General features: G+C 35.3%; 1 protein-coding gene across 3 annotated transcripts in view; it reads right to left on the bottom strand.

Moving 5' to 3' along the window:
- Positions 1–16,950, bottom strand: part of LOC105199101 (aquaporin AQPAn.G) — a 33,740-nt gene extending 16,790 nt beyond the window's left edge. Inside the window, exons 1-3 of one of the 3 annotated variants that reach the window (XM_026139578.2) lie at positions 16,110–16,950; positions 14,172–14,298; positions 1,596–1,789 (exon numbers count right to left, since the gene is read on the bottom strand). In XM_026139578.2, coding sequence (XP_025995363.1) covers positions 1,596–1,789; positions 14,172–14,298; positions 16,110–16,214 — 426 coding nt within the window. In that variant the 5' untranslated portion in view covers positions 16,215–16,950. Of the gene's footprint in view, positions 1–1,595; positions 1,790–4,401; positions 4,783–14,171; positions 14,299–14,554; positions 14,701–16,109 lie in introns of those variants that run through there. The other 2 variants (XM_039457643.1, XM_026139579.2) reach the window with 2 other exon arrangements.
- Positions 16,951–17,215: the final 265 nt, after the last annotated feature.

Raw genomic sequence — 17,215 nt, 5'->3', positions numbered from 1 at the left:
CGAGGTATGTTAATTAATTGTCAATCGTGGCGTAAAGCAAGGTGACGATACGCGCTTGTTTCTCTCCTAAATGCAAATTCCCGAGCGGACGATTGAAATGTCGTCGTCTGAAGGATAATGCTCAGGGCCGGATCAGCTCCCAAGCCTAATTTAGGCTATTGTCTAGGGGCGGCAAATTTAGAAGGACGGCGTTTTGTAAGACAGTTTTTTTTTTTAAACTTATCTTGTAGTGGCTGACGCAATCAACTAAAATCTTTCACATAAAATAATATAAGGGGAAAGCAGAATTTGCAGAATATAAAACTTGATTAATTTAAGTTACACTTGAGGCTTGAATGAGGACAGCAAAGATTGAATAGAGATGTCTAGGGGTTAGCAGGAGTCTTAATCCGCTCCTGATAATGCTATTTCTTTTTCGGCATTTTTAGAATCTTCCTGTACGCTGCGCGGAAGTCTTTTGTGAACTTCTCTTTTGCGAAACTACGTCGCTTTGTCTGACTTTAATATTTCCTAGTTGGAATTAAGCGTTCGTCGTAAATCATGTTTTCTACGAATTAATTAAGGTTTGGATTTTAATTAACGGAAAGATATCTCGCTTTGCGTATTAATTCTGTATTATGATAACAACTATTATATAATCTATTGCACATAGTCGACAATTACTTTCTTAATTACAATTCTGTTTAAAACGGATGCACCCGTTAACGTAGAATGTACACTAATTTTCGAAATACAACGTTATGCAATGAGCTTCCGCTGTCGCACATAATTACGATATTGCATAAAGTTCATGCGCAAATAAATGATAAATATTAACATTAATTAATAAAAGCCAAATTTCAAATCGTATATATCTCTTTTTTTGTGTAAATAACAGGGAAAACAAAAATTTAAAAAAATATTCGAGGAAGCGAATTTGAAAGAAGCCAAGTGTACAAACATATTTTTTTATGAGCAAAGATAAGAATTTGCATGAAACATCATAAAATATAAATATGCTGGACGAGCAAATCGCAGTTGACATACGTCCTTACATATTCTTATCACAATTTTTTAATTGTCTTTTATGTATGAATTCGTGTTTATTTCGGGAATACTCAAACAGACAAAATATCCAAGGTTGACAGGTTGAAAGAACGAGAAGGCCTAAGACGACTTCCATTTTTCAATGCGCTATACGTGAAAATATTTTTGGCAATCCAATTTTATAAATTTTATATCGCAAGACATTCGCAAAGCTATCCCTTACAAGTAATTTACGATTACGGTTGTACTATCGCATTGCAATTAAAATTAGAAAATTAAAGTCCGATTTATTTTCTATTTAAACTTATTATATCAGATACACTAATTAAAATATAAAGAAATTTAAATTTTGAATTTTTATGCATGAAATTTGAAATTTTAATTCATAATTTTCAAACGGAATAAGAAATATTAAATTTAGAATTTTTCTTGAGTAGATTTTGAGTATTTTTATTTTATTTTTGTGCCAATCTTTTATTATATTTTACTATTAATTTTTGTTCTGTATGGAGAATCGTTCATTTTTGTTACACGTAGAATTATTCACTTTTGCGACAGTGATGACTCACCTGCGCTAAGCTCGCTACCGCGAGGCCGAAGGTGAACGCGATGTGCAAGACGTTCGGTGGCATCGTCACTATCCACGAGATGCAGGAAGCGCAGCCTATGAGGACCAGCAGAAACGTGCCCAGGATCTCAGCGATCAGCATCACCAGGAAGTCGAGCTTGGTGACCTCCTCCAGGCCAACGAACTCCTTCATGCCTGCGAAAGAAAATCGGAGAGTCGACTCCAGCTGCGATCCGATCCATTTCCTGAAGAACTTAAGGAAATTAATCTGCGCCTAACTTTCGTAACGTCTAATTTTCGCAACGGCGTTGTATAAACTACTTGTTTAAGAAAATTAACTTTCATCCAATTTCACAATGTGTGTTTCTTGCGCTTTCTGCACATTTATGGTGATTGAAAGAGAAATAAGAACAGAGATGAAATTAAAAAGCATAATTCAATTAAAGATTAATCTAGATCGTAACACAATTAAAAAAAGCTCACAGATTATTAATTCCAATTAATAATCTGATTGTCTTCATTGTATGAGATTGTAATTTATTTACAGTTTTCATTAATTTAGACTGTAAATTCCTTACAATCTATTAAATTAATTATATTTTCTGTAAATTTAGATTTCTCTATAATTTCTTTGTTAATACGCAGCCTCACTTATTAATAGTAGTATTCGTAACTGTATAATTTCAAAATTTATTTGTTGGTTCAATTTGATCTATCAATTCGAGGTTTAAATTAATTCGAGCGAAGAGGAAGGAATGCGAGCGAGACGGAAACTAGTAAATTCTTATCACGATATCAAATGCAAGAAACATGTGTTCGATCGCTTATTGAAGTGCATTGTAGTGGATTACGCAATTATGATTAAAAGACGCGATTAAAAGGCGTCCGCGATAACGAAGTAACGTGTTTGATATTAATTAAAGATGAAAGTTAAAACATGTTCGACACGCTATCGCGAGGAATTTCCCGAAATATCTATCAATGGACTAATGTCGGACTACTTTTAAGTAGGCCGGCAATTGCGAAACGATATTCGTTCGCGATGATTCCGTAAACGTTAACACACGCTTCAAATACTTATTAATTTTTGCACAGTATTTATATTCTAAATCTTAACTCATAATTTGTGCATTTTTTAATTTATTACATATTTAACATTTTGATATGTTAATTTTCTCAAGTTTTATTTTTATTCTTTTTTACTCTGTTTATTTGATTAGTATATATTATGTCTCTTAAAAATGTGAAGAGTTTACAATCAAATTTAAGTTTTATTTTTAAAAAATGCTCTACTGTCTTCAAATTATTTCTTCGAGATTCGCAATTTTAAATATTTAAGATGTTAAATTAAAACTGCGAAAAAAAACATTTAAATTTTTGCTCGAAAACGGAGTTCAAACTAAAAATAAAAAGAAAAGATCGTAGATAAAAATTGATTACATATTTAACATTTCCATATGTAAATTTTCTCAATTTTTATTTCTATTCTTGTTGACTCTGTTTATCTGATTAGAATACATATGTCTCTTAAAAATGTAAAGAGTTCACAGTTGCAATCTCGAATTTAAGTTTTATTAAAAAAAAAAAATGCTCTACTGTCTTCAAATTATTTCTTCAAGATTCGCAATTTCAAATATTTAAGATGTTAAATTAAAACCGCGAAAAAAACAATTGAATTTTTGTTCGAAAACGGCATTGAAATTAAAAAAAAAAGGATCGCAGATAAAAATTGATTACATATTTAACATTTCGATATGTAAATTTTCTCAATTTTTATTTCTATTCTTTTTGACTCTGTTTATCCGATTAGTATATATCATGTCTCTTAAAAATGTGAAGAGTTCACAGTTGCAATCTCAAATTTGAATTTTTTCTTTTAAATGCTCTACTTCAAATCATTTCTTCAAGATTCGTAATTTCAAATATTTAAGATGTTAAACTAAAATCGCGAAAAAAAAAAACAATTAAACTTTTGTTCGAGAACGGCATTCAAATTAAAAAAGAAAAAGAAAAGAAAAGATCGCAGATAAGAGCGGTGATTCTTTCGTGGCTGTTACGCGTCTCGTACGTAACATCGGTTGAGTTTTTGATCGCAACGCGACAGGTTCGCACGCGGTGTGCCTGTGTAATTTACTATCTATGCCAACAATCGGCGCATATCTTGGCATACACGCATCGTCATAACGAACACTACCTCAAATCTCGCGAACGTAACATTAGCATTGATCGGCTGCTTCATTTTTTTTTTTTACTACAGCTCGGTCGAAATAAAAATCAAATTGTAAAAAGCTTTCAACAAAAAAAATTTCCCGACGCGTAAAACTTTTTCGCATCCTTAAGAAACTCGGACTCCGTTCGCTCTTTTTGCTCGTGCTTTGTATAACTACGGCTTGGAAAAACGAGTTTTTTTCGCGGCATCAATCTGCGCTGTAAACAACTCTCGATTTTATTTCAATTTATCTAACTTCGCACTTAGCGAAGTCCTATCTCTTCCCGATTAAATCGAATCACACGTGTGTCCCCCAGAGGCAAAGCGTACGTAAAGTTAAAGTCAGAACCATCAGAATGTACACTGTAACGAAGTTAAATATTTAAATTCGATCGCGATCCGATAAGATTAATAATTAATCAAACCCATGTAGAGCAACATTCTTGTCTTCTGACATCGACACGACATCTTCGATGTAATCCCTCGATACGAGGAACACATTTAACAAGATCGAAATGCTCAATATCACCTGCGTGTCGACACATTCTGAAGCTCCCTTCAACCTTCTCCCCCTCCCCCCCCCCCCCATGCCACGTACCTTTCCACGGTTTGCTCATGATCACTCCGATAAAAAAAAAAAGAATTCGCTCTTCGACCACCACCCGGTTCACCACGTCGAATTTTCTCCTCGATCTCCCTGAGAAAATCGGCGTTCTTCACGCTAATGAAGACGAGCCGATTTGTCTCAACGGCACCTCCGCGGCAACCTCCTCCTTCTGATGATTATCTTTTCACCGATCCTCGCGACGGCGGCGGTACGTTCGCACGGCGTGGAAAGAGGAAACTTTTGGAGAAGACACCCCGGGGGACGTCGACGGAACCACGAAGAGCGGTGGAGATCGCGCACTTCCTACGCTACCCGCGAGTGGTGCACACCACGTGAGAGAGTTTCTGGGCGACGTGCGCGCGAGTTTCGCCTTCATATATCGCTTGCGTTCGCCGACCGGTGCGGCGGCGGCGGCGGCGAGGGATCCTCCCTCTCTCACTGAATGGCGCGCGCGCGTCCGCGTGCCCCCCTTGGCACCTCTTCTTTTGAGGCCCCCAACCGAGCGTGCAGCCGATCTGCGCTCGTTCGAGAGCTTATCGAGAAACGAAATGAAGAAGAGAAGCACTTGCAGAAGGGGTACAACCGTGTCGGTCCTGTCGCTCTCGATCCGTCAGGACGCGGTGCCCGAATTAACATTGTATCGCGTAATCGCGGCGCGTGCCCTTGACACGCGGCCCGAGATTAACATAAATCCTACATCTGATTAAATCGTGACGTAAAAAATCTTTTTTTTCTTATGAAGTCAGTATTTATAGCCTTTCATTTGAGTTACGATAATTATCGTTGAAATATTAAGTGCGATAGATTGAGTTTAAGATAAATTGACGACGCTTTATGAAATTAAAGAAATTTGCAATCGTGGATTATAATTTACGAAATAAATATTATTGGTCCATGATTTAAATAAATTCCCTTTAATTTCATAAAGCGCCGTTAAATCATTTTCAATCGAATCGATAATATTTATTTCGTCAATTAAAATCAATCGAGTGCAATTGCATTTTAATATAAATTCAAGGTTGAATTAAAGTTATTAAAGTTAAATAATAAAGTTAGGAAAAGTTGATAACTTTTAACTTAATTTAATTACTTTTTAACTTTGATTAGTTATTTTTAAAACACACAAATTGTAACTGATTAACTTTTGCTCGAATTAAAAATTTATGTAAAGGAGAAAAAATGACAAAAGAATACATTCTCACATAAAAAAAAACAATATTACTTTGTTATTTCATGTAAATTTTATTTACAAATAAAACATGAAATTCATTTGATGATCCATATTACAATTGTTTTGAGTACTTAAAAAAAATGATTGCTTTTCAATTTAATATTAATAATATTTATCAAAAGTAACTTTCAATTAATTTATCTTTTAACTGAGTTGGTCTTTTGCTCTGCAGCTTTTGACATAACTAAATTAATTTTATAAGTTATTAACGTAACTTAATTTTTAAAAATATTAACTTAGTACAGTAACTCTTTTTTTTGAGTCCTCTTACGTCTCGAAGAAAATTAATTTGAAACTTTGGATGCGCTAGATATATTTACATCCTTCTAATTATGTGTTCTAATTACACGACGTTTCAAGAACACGTTATTGTCCTTCGACATCGCATTGTCTGGGTTGACTCGCGTCTCTTTTGTTTACAATCGGAATGCGTCGCGTTTCTGCGTTCCAGTTTTTATGCTGCAATGGACGCAAGTTCTATTCACGCACCACTCCTAATTAATCGTCATAACGGGGAAATTACGCTTTCGGATGGTAATTTGAGGAAACGCGTGCGGCCTCAAGTTCGCTGACAAGTGGTGCCACGCGAAAACGTTTGACGTGCGTGACGCACGTGCGTTACGCGCGATGAAGTAACTGCGTCGCCATGCACGCGCGTCCGCAGTATCATTCATGAATCCGCAAACCTGATTTAGCAGAATAGATGACCTTTAACGGGCAACAGGCGCGCGTCAATTTGCAATTTATATTCCTACGTAATTCGCTAAAATTATGATTGTAAAATTTACAGAAAACATGGTTCGACAGGTAGCTTCCAGTTCGCTTCCACTTAAAATTCGTCACACAAACGTCTCGTATTCATTTATATAAAAGCTGCCTCCCGTTTGTTTACCCACTGAGATCACTTTAGCGCGTGTATGCAAAACAGACACCTGCGAACAATTTGGAGAACCTAACATTAAGCGCCGGGAAATAAAGAAGAGCAAATGAAGGATATCGAGTAACCGTATGCAGATATCATTAATAAGAATGGAGAATTAACGCCACGTTTAAAGACGCGTTTAAGAGACGTGACAAGTGAAAAGAATCGGTGCACAGAAAAAATTATTATTAAATCACCAATTTATTGTTTCATATATAAGCAAGAATATAAAATCTTCTTGGAAGAATTTGTAATCTTAAACAGACATAATTTTGCCGACATAAAGAAAATTCTTTTCTTCGTGTAAGCAAATTATTTCTGTTTAAGATTATAAATTCATCCAAGAAAATTTTTATATTCTTGCTTATATATGAAACAATAAATTGTTAATTTGATACTATTTTTTTTCTGTGTGTATAATCGAATAGCGGAAACCAAGCCGCTGACTTTTCTCTGTAAAATCCTGCTGTATAATATGCGCGCGTTTTAAATCGATATAATATAAATTAATAAGTCGGTTCGCGCGTGGCCGTGGTGGGTCGTATTTTAAAGCGCACTCTCGTTCGCGCTCGCGAATTTATGGACGGTATCGCGTGTCAGTGAACTGTCCAAGACGGTCTCGGGATCTCGCTCCCTTTCCCCGCTTTCGTTTTCGCCGGGGCACGGCGCGGGTAAAGAGGCGCGCGTTTTAACGGCCGCGCTGAAAAATCGCTCTCGCGCGTGGGCGTGACGACGAGTGGCGATCTCTTTCGTTACAAAAATTCAATTGAACGTGACGTGCATTAAGTCAATAAGTCGCGCCGTAACAGCGGCGGCGCGGAGAACGGTGTGATACAGAAAAACACCTGCGAGCTTTCGAAGCAGCTCTCGAATTCGGAACGGAGAAAAAAAAAATAAACATACCGCGCGTGGAACCGAAAGCCGAAACGTACGCGAAGTATTTGTCGCGCCTCGCGTTTCGTTTCTTTTTTTCCTTTTTACTTATCACCGTGCGAATGAATGTGTCGAGGAGTTTACGACGAAAATTGAGATCGTAAATTTTGAGTCTTCGAACGTTGTAAAAGAAAAACCTCGTGGTTTACAATCGACGAAACGAAATCCTTCTCCTCTCACTTAATCTTTACGGCTTTGCCGAAAATAAATATTACGCGTGATCGCGCGTTTTTATCACCGCGTTATCGCCATTTATCAACGCTACCTGGCACGGCAGGTAAACACTGCGCCGCCACCGCCGCCGCCCGCGCCGCCTGTGCCGAGGAGACACCGTCGGTTCCCCCGTCGCGGCGCAACGGTAACAAATAGCAATTAAACGGCATTAATTAGGTCGTTGCGCGGTGACAAAGCGATTCCGCAGTTAAATAGCTTCCGCAATTAACGCCGCACGCTCGCGTCGTCGTCGGTCGTATTGCTGCTGGCTGCACTCGTGCGCGTTTGTTGCACATTCTCGCGCGCCACCGGCGCAAGAATAATTACGCCTGTGCAACTTACATACGTAACCCCGCGATAAATTCACCACGTTCGCGCGCGCGTACGTTACACGGCATGTCGCGTGCGTTACGCGGGTTCGCGCTCTCCTCGGTATGTTGATTGTGATGGCTCTTGCTGAGAATAATCGTACAACATCGAGAGAACCAAGTATATCACTGCGGCTGAGTTTTATTTAATTATAAATACATATGAATGTATTTCAAAAAAACATGTCTCCCCCGTCGATTCCCCTTGTAATTTCTCGAATTCAATTGTAGATGTGGCATATCACACCCAGAGAGAAAAGTAATGTTTACATTGATAAAATTGTTTCTTTAACTTGGTTCTTCTTCTTTTTTTTAAATTTAACTGAAAGTACCTTTGAAGAGAATAAAAATTCATTTAATTTCAAGAAATAACGTTATTATTAAGGTAAATAAATTATTTGTTTAATTTAAAGTAAGGAAAATATTGACAGAAATGTAAAGTAATTTAGTCATCCTATTTTTTAAAAACATATTTTTTATTTAAAAATTTGATTAAAGAAAGATTTATTAAAGAAAATAAATTTTTTTCTTTGAAAAAAAAGATTTGCACAAACTATTTCTTTAATTGTAATAAAAGGAACAGTCAAAAAACTTTTTCGAATCAAAGAAATTTTTCTTTAGTCATATAGCAAAAGAATATTTATAAACATTTTGTGACAACGTTCTTCGTCATGATGGTAAGGGGCAAGAATCACGTTATCACAATGTAATAATTTTAAAGTAATAATAAAATTTAATGATCATTAAGTAGTCACACCCCGTTCAATTTGAAGATTGAAGGGTATAATATGGTTCTGATCTCTCGTTTGAAAGCTCGCTGAAATTACCGTAAAAGCTTATGAGGTGTGGCTCAAAGTCCGAAGGATATTAAAGTCATTATCGATAATAAATTATCGCAAGCGATGTCGTACCGCTGTTGTAACTGTAAAAAAAAATTCATCGCTTAGACGAATTGATTTGACTCGGAGCTATTATTGTATGCAATCAGACGCAATTATTTACGTATTGTTCAAATCGGAGCTCAGTAAAATTAAATAATCAGGAAGAAATTATAACTATAAATATAACGAAGATATAACTAAAAATAATGAGAATCAAAAATGTAAAAAAAAAAACATTTATTTTCTTCTCAATTTAATGCTAATGTCATTCAAATGTTATTTCATCTTAATTTAAATTTTAGTTTTAATTTTAACTCAATAAAATTTCGCCAGACACGTTACTCATAAAAAAAAAATTACGAAATTGAATTTATATTTAGAAAAAATTGTAAAAAAATATTTGCATAAAAGATGTATGCAATTATAAATAATGTGCACAAATTAAATGCAAAGTTTTAAATTAAAAAGTAAAATGTAAAAGTATAAATTTAAAAGTATTAATTGAAAGACTCGGAAATTTATCAATTCAAATGATCGAAAGATGCGCGGCGCGCAGGTTGTTTTGAACGCTTTAATATACTTCGGTCATAATTCTTTTATGATGAATGTCTCTCAGTGATTAGAATTAATGCGTTTCCGTGATTAAAATGCCTAATCAGTTTTATTTGATTTGTCTCGCGTATAACGGCAAGAACGGGTTATTCGAGTGCGTAGGCGGTCAAATAAATTGATTGCGATTACGTTGAAGATGCACTTCCTCGGCAAAATAGAAAATTTCCCATCTTACTAACGAGCTTTTTTGGAAAATGAGTAGGCAGCAGTAATTTATGTTGCACATGCAAATAATTGTGCGAAATTAGGCGAACAATTGTTATAATTGGGCAGATTTGTCGCGATAGCGCGAATGAAGGACGATTATACGCTCTTCTGGGAAACGGAAAAACGCGCGGGATTATGCAATTCGCGTTCGGGAATTTGCAGGAACGAGGAAAACATTTAATGCAAGGCACGCCGTAACGCTTTAATGGCATCGACGGCATTCGACGCGACGGACCGTGCATCGCGATCGAGGAATCGCTGCATCACTGCACCGCAGCATTGATCGTTGTTGAGATCACACTGATTTTTTTTCTCCGTTTTAATTCCCTCATCTTTCGCAACGCGACCTCTAAACAACGAGACTGATAAATCGCGCGTTACTACACGAGCACAATAAAAAAAAAAAAAGGGAAGACGCGTCTCTGGAAAGCTCAAAGTCTGAAGTTATTTTCGAACGTCTTGGATACAAGGTCCGCTTAACATCTTCCTTTTCATATTTTTAAAAATGATATTTGCTTCAAGAGATATTTTCTTCTCTCGTCAATTTAAAAATGAAGCTAAGCGAGATACGTTAATACCCCAAGTATTTACAGGATAACGCGATGCGTAGGAGCGGAAACAGTTTTTTTTCACTTAAACTATGCAATTGAGTTTCGACCAGTGGAAACTCTCCCCTGGAATTATTATTTATCCACATGCCGTATGGAAAAATTTTAATTTAATCGGCCTGAATCGTTGTACAAATATATCGTGCAACATGCCGCTTATAAATTATATCTTGCACGATCATCTGTCTGACCGGCCTGATTAATCGCTCGCGCGATTTACTAGCATTGCGAAAGTGTGACAACGAACGATCTAGACTAGAGGAATATCGTTCCTCTCGGTCGTAATGATTTTATTTAAAATGGCCATTAATTTATTTGACGGCCGATAAAAATCTCGATCTAGTAATTGCTCTTGACTTTTCCTGTTTTTCACGTCGTTCTTACATGACATTTATTATTATTTAAATTGATCTAAAATGATTCTAGAAACTCAATGGTATAATAAAATCGCGGAAAAGAATAATTAATAAATCTCTGGAGGGTAACAATCATCGATAAATAAAATTTATGTCAAACTCTACGTTTCACGAATTATAATTCTAGACTGAGCAAAGATTGTTAAATACATAGCAAACTCGCGTATGTAGTAAGTAATTGAAATAAATTGAGCTCTTCATTTGAATCAATCTTTTTAAATAAAAAATGTGTTTTTTAAAAAAATAGGATGACTAAATTACTTTACATTTCCGTCAATATTTTCTTTACTTTAAATTAAACAAATCATTTATTTACTTTAACAATAACGTTATTTCTTGAAATTAAATGCATTTTTATTATCCTCAAAGGTATTTTCACTTCAATTTAAAATTATAGTTTGCTATATTTATTATATTTATTAATATTATTATCAATTATTAATAAATAAATATAATTATTAATAAATAATTAAATTTATTAATATTTGGTACAGTTATCACCACATTTCGCATTCATAATTAAAAAAAAGAGTATTTAAAAAGCGACGTTTAAAACGTATTGTTGTAGAAAAATCGATTTTCCAAAAATTTATCCTCGAAATGAGCTTCGTGCGTTACGACTGCTACGTGTGTAACAAAACGATGCGTAGTAAAAGATAATAATTGAATGCCGGTACAGCGGAAATCGTTGAATCTCGACAAGCGATCGTTTGTGATGCGAAACAAAAAGTACCGTGAGAAATCTCGTCTATCGACTGGCGTCGTCGCCATAACTTTTTTTACGTTCGCTCGTGCGCTCAGCGAAATCCTTGTAAGGTTTGACCTTTATTATCGTATAATTATAAAAAAAAAGCGTTATAAAACTCATTTACCTTCTCCATTTATTTAGTTTCAATTAATTTCGACGCGCGTCACACAGCGGGCAATTTTTTTTTTGCACTACAGAACTGCAGATAAACAATAAAAGCTAATTTTTTTTTTCTTACGCTCCAATGGATCTCACGAAGAATTTTAAATTTTAATTCGCGGCGAGAATTAACGTCAGATTCCTCCGTTTATTCGTCTCACTATAAAATTTAATTGCATCACGTTCCCGGAAGGCTCGTAAAGTAGATTTTACGCGACAAAACTATTGGTTTCGCATTTACCTTTAAATTGAGAAAATTTGCCTATTTAATTCTTCTCTTTTTTTTTCACGGAAATTCTCAGTCTTCAACGAAGGATTCTCTCGGTTAGCGTGTCTAAGGAATATTCCCGATGAAATAATTAATGACATCTCCCCCTCGATGAGTGGAATAATGACGGAGCGAGGGATTAGAGTAATGTGCGATTAAAGAACACCTTCCTCTTGCATGAAACGATGAATTGACAACACATAAACACACGTCGTCGGATTATCGCGGTGATTATCGAAATCGTTAAGGTGCAATTTCTCGAACGCATAACATTAATAGCGCGATGCTAATCGCGCGTGCAGAAGCCATCGCCGTGAGCCAGTCGCGAACACTGTAATTGTGTACGCATAGAAAATGAGGCACGCCAACCACGTGGTGGAATGCAAAATTTTCCGCTTCGCATCCGACTCGCCGTTTCCGGCCGAGCACGGGCCGGGATCGCTTTGTCGGGTAAAATTGAATTTTCCTGTTCCGGAAATTGTCAGAAAAACCGAGGACGAATTGGGAGAACATGTAAATTCCGCGAAATTTTAAGTTCAATAATTTTAGATAATCTCGAAAGCATTTCGTTAATCATCGACACTCGCGCAAAACGCTATGCGAGATTTTTCATTGAATTTTGAATTGTTGTAATTGTAACCAGGTTTTCGAAAATTCGAGGAAAACGGAGATGGGAGAAAAAATGCGCAGGAGCCTCGAGAAAATAAGCATCGCGTTTTGCTCGACAATTATCGATAATTAGAGTGTAACGGAAAATGGAATGCAAACGTTTCGTAACTCCCAAGTTTTATCTCAAGCGTTTTCGCTGGAGGAAAAACAAATAAGCAACAAATAAATTAAAGAAATTCAGAAAATAAAATTTGAATTCATCGCACAGTTTCAAGAATGCAATAATGAGTTAAATGGAACTTTTTGTATCTCGTTAATTTTTAATGTAATTTGATGCGCGTTGCAAATCTACAGTTCAATATCTGCGATTGCAAATTAATTGAATAAGGCTGTTCTATTTATTTAGAAACATTATTTCAAAGAACTAACGAACTTGTATTAAATTATAAGAATGTCAGGTCGCGTTCTCTTTATGAATTGCACGCAAGTCGCGATCTGTCGAGAGCAATTTAAAGCGCTGCAAAATTAAACGTGCATAGCACAGATACAGCCGGTCGATAAAATAGGAATTTATTGTGATCAGTAAATAAGCAAAAAATATTATAGTTCAAATCATTGTGTATCGAAATATTAAAAAATTGATTCAACAATATTTTATCATTATCGCACGACGCTCGATAAGAATACTTAAATATAATAATATATGTCTTGAAGTTCGAAGTATGTCATGAATGATAAAGTTGCAGTTCTCTTTTCGCTGAATAAGAATCTAATGCTAAAAAGATCTTATGTTAAAGTAAAAAAAATATTTATACTACTTTTGTCCAATAAACACATGAATTATAAAAATTTCGTGATATCGTAATTTGCTTCACGATTTCGGGATGAAAGAATGAAGAATTAAAATCGTAACAAATTGCGTTACTCCGTTTTTATACGTTTAACCTTGAATTTTCCGGAGAGACGGACAACTTGATTAAATGGAAAATTGTGTCGTAGTCTCTTTCTTAAGATACATTTAATTGGATGCAATTGCATAACGATATGCAGTGATGCATTCATGCAGATACGTCGCCGGTGAACGCCGTGCAAGATATTCAAGCCGGAAACGCATTCTTTGTATTTTCATATATTTATGCACGTAAATGATTCAAAGAACTTCCGCAGGATTGATAAAATGACACGATTGCCTGCAGAAAAACCGCATGAAGCGTATCGTATCGGGTCGAGGTTTAGCTATTAAATCAGTAACTCATCCGTGAATTCGCATTGATTTGAAAACAGAATTATACTCATAAGCGTCTTATTCAATGCAAGATACAACGCGTAAGATTAGTAAGATTAGAGATATGTAAAAGAATAAATTAAAATAAAACATTAAATTTGAAAAGTGTATCAGTGCATCGTCTTGCTTTACGCGTTTTGAGATACTCTCTGAATTCTTTCGAGTGGAATCTCACTTTAAAAGAGCGAAAATCCGGCTATTTGGCTGGATTTCCACTCCAAAGAATTTAGAGAGTACAGATTTCTTTCTTTCTTTCTATCTCTGTGCAACATTAAATACGAAAGGACACTGTAATACTCACGTCGCTTTCGTTGCTCTTCGGGCATCTCCTCGTCCCCCTTGGGTACCGATGATGCATGATGCTGCACTCGATCATTTTCTACGTATCCTTCAGGAAACACCGTGGAAACATTCATCCCACCGAGTTTCTGGAATCAAAGGATTTAATTGCGATAATTACTAATCCTTAATCCTTGAATCAGCGGTTCTCGAAACATTCCTCTCATTATTCATACTCCTCGAATATTTCAATCGTTATTCATTCCTGAGAGCAGTAGAAATTTTTCAGTATTATTTATTGCAATATTTATATAATAAAAATTAAAACAAAATCAAAACAATCTTTCGATCGCTCGAAGAGATATGTAAATATCGCATGTTTTATTAATTATCATACATCACTACCGTTTTTTCATTCGTGCGACTTGTGAACTTTAGATTGCCTCTCCTCATCTCGAGATGTAAAGTATCGACAAAATGTAAACAGCGCATTAACGACGCAAATAGAACAAAAAGGCGATATAAATTAAAGACGCACGATTTGATTCGTAATTTAAACAAGAAACGCGATCTCGACTATTTCGCGGATCACTCGCAACGTAACTGCATTCTTTATTGAGGCCCCGATCCTATCAGAATGGTTGCTAATTCGTCCTCTAAATTCAACTTCATTAGCATGTCTTTGTCAACTTTGTCATTGATCGCGTGTACAGACTAAATGAAAAAAAAAAAATAAAAGAATGTTTTATAACAAAATAGAAAATAATAAATTGTAATTTGAAAAAAAATGCTCTTCATATTTTTTGTTACTTTAACATTAATGCATATTTTTTGTTATTTAATTAAAAAAAAAAAAATCATTTACCGCCCAAGTCAAATATTACAGTTTATTTTTTTTCTTCACAATTAGTAAATTATTGTATTATTGTTAAAACTAAATTTGCAATAATAATTATTAGAAAAATCAATTAGAGATCAATATGCAGAATACAAGATATTCTTTGTGCAGTGAAGAATAAACAGACTGGCAGGAAACTTTTTATCCTAGTAATATTGTCCTCATTCCATTTTATTGTCACGAAAATTACCATTATCCACACTCGAGTGGCTTTAGAGTTCATTAGTTGCTTGGTGAAAACCTAGTTAACGTATGTCCTCTAGTTTAAGAAGTTTCGTTTTTGTCAGTCGATGAAATATAAGACTAAAAACTTGAATAAATGTGTAAATCTTGAAAATTGCACGAATTGTACTTAAAATTTGCGTTTAAGTGGCGGTGCTGACAACATTTTCTTCCTTCTTAATTTATTATCTTTGGCTGCAGACCAAATAAGAAACATTATACATATACATAAAATATGTGTATATATATAAATCTAATAAGAAATATATATAGGTATGCATATATTGCGAGGCACACATAAATTCTGACTCATTGTCAGTATTCAGGTACGACGATAAGAAGCTTCGTACCACATTTGTCATTACGTCATAACATCTCGGCCGCGTCATCGTCTACAAAAGCCGACATTCGAATGAAAGAGTAAGTTACCTTTCGTTTGCAAAAGCTATGAAAATCGTACTTGAATACATAACGACGCAAACTGATGATAATGATAATTCATTTCGATATACGATAAACTATATTACACGTTTAAATATTAATTTTTTATCAACGTATACAATTGTAATTAAACGATATTTAATCTTTGTAAATTTTTAAACAACTTCTAAAATTTTACAAGACGTTATTTACAAAGCTTGGAATTTTTCTCAAGTATAAAGTTTTAACGTTATTCGTAAAATATCGTAGAATAAAATAAAATTAAGCTAAAAAATTTAAATATTTAATTATTTAATAAAGAGCGTTCAATTGTTACAAAATAAATTATCATATTCTCATTTGTGGACTTTCGATGCTATCGGTAAATTCTTGTCTAATCAGAAAAAGGAAGAAACTTACTCCTAAACGCTGGTTTAAACCGAATCTCCTGGCGGTCGAGTTGTAGAGCAGGAATTCACGCCACAGGCTCATATAGGAAGTCTTCTTGCCAGGGGGACGCGACATCCCCAGACGCCACTCTCAGGTTCTGCGGTCCAGAAGCCACTACCTGCCAGCCTCCGTGGGTCATTTACTCCACCACGAAACTGGCTGAGCTGGCGGATTATCCTAGTCTCGTTGCGTCAGGACTGGCCAGGACTAACTCGCGAAGACAGCGACCAGCGAACGGTCACTGAAAGGATTCGCCAGGGTGATCCTCGGTCACCCCAAACCCGCCGACCCAACGTCCACGTAGCGAGGGTGGTGGTGGTGATGGCGGTTAGTGCACGTGACGACCTTGGCAGCGACCTCGCTGAGTTGCGTGACGCCGTAGTGATCATTCCGCTCGCAATGTTCCGGTTGCATTGGTCTACTTCGCGCCGATCTCGATACCGTTACTATTGTCCTAACAAATTGCTAATGAAATTGTAAATTTAAAAAGTTATAGATTTTCAGAGACTCGCGCGCGCGAAGAGCGACCGTATCGCTCCTTTAATTAAGGATTTCCTAATATCAGCGATGTTTTATGATTGTATAAACAAATGTGTTTCAATTTTATTTTTTCGTAATAAATAATCAATTAATTAGTTCCAGACTCTCAAAATTTAAATACAATTAATGAGTATAAATGATCCCTCTTCTTTTCTTCTTTCATTCTTACTGTTAAATAAGAGATATTGTATTTTCCTTTTTTTCTGCTTTCTTTTTCTTCTGTTTTTCTCTTTTCTCATTTTTAAAATAAATAAAATTCTTATTTTTTTATTTTTTATTTTCCCTTTTTGTTTTCTTTTTCTTTTCTGTTCACCGTCGTTTCTTTTCTTCCATTTTACTTTCTCTCCTCTTTTTCAAATTCTATAGCATTTCCTTTAAAATATCCTTTAAAATAAAGATATGTTGGCTTGGTAAGCATCACCTGTTTCTGATCCTTCATAGATATTATGAAAATGCAAAGACATACACATGCCTTAATTATTCATCGACTCTAGCGATATTCATTCTAATAAGTTGTGAAAATATTCTCCATCGTA

The sequence above is a fragment of the Solenopsis invicta genome, chromosome 14, assembly GCF_016802725.1.
Source record: "Solenopsis invicta isolate M01_SB chromosome 14, UNIL_Sinv_3.0, whole genome shotgun sequence".
NCBI lineage: Eukaryota > Metazoa > Arthropoda > Insecta > Hymenoptera > Formicidae > Solenopsis > Solenopsis invicta.
Note: the sequence above shows the minus strand (reverse complement) of the source record. Positions and strands in the feature narration are given on the sequence as shown.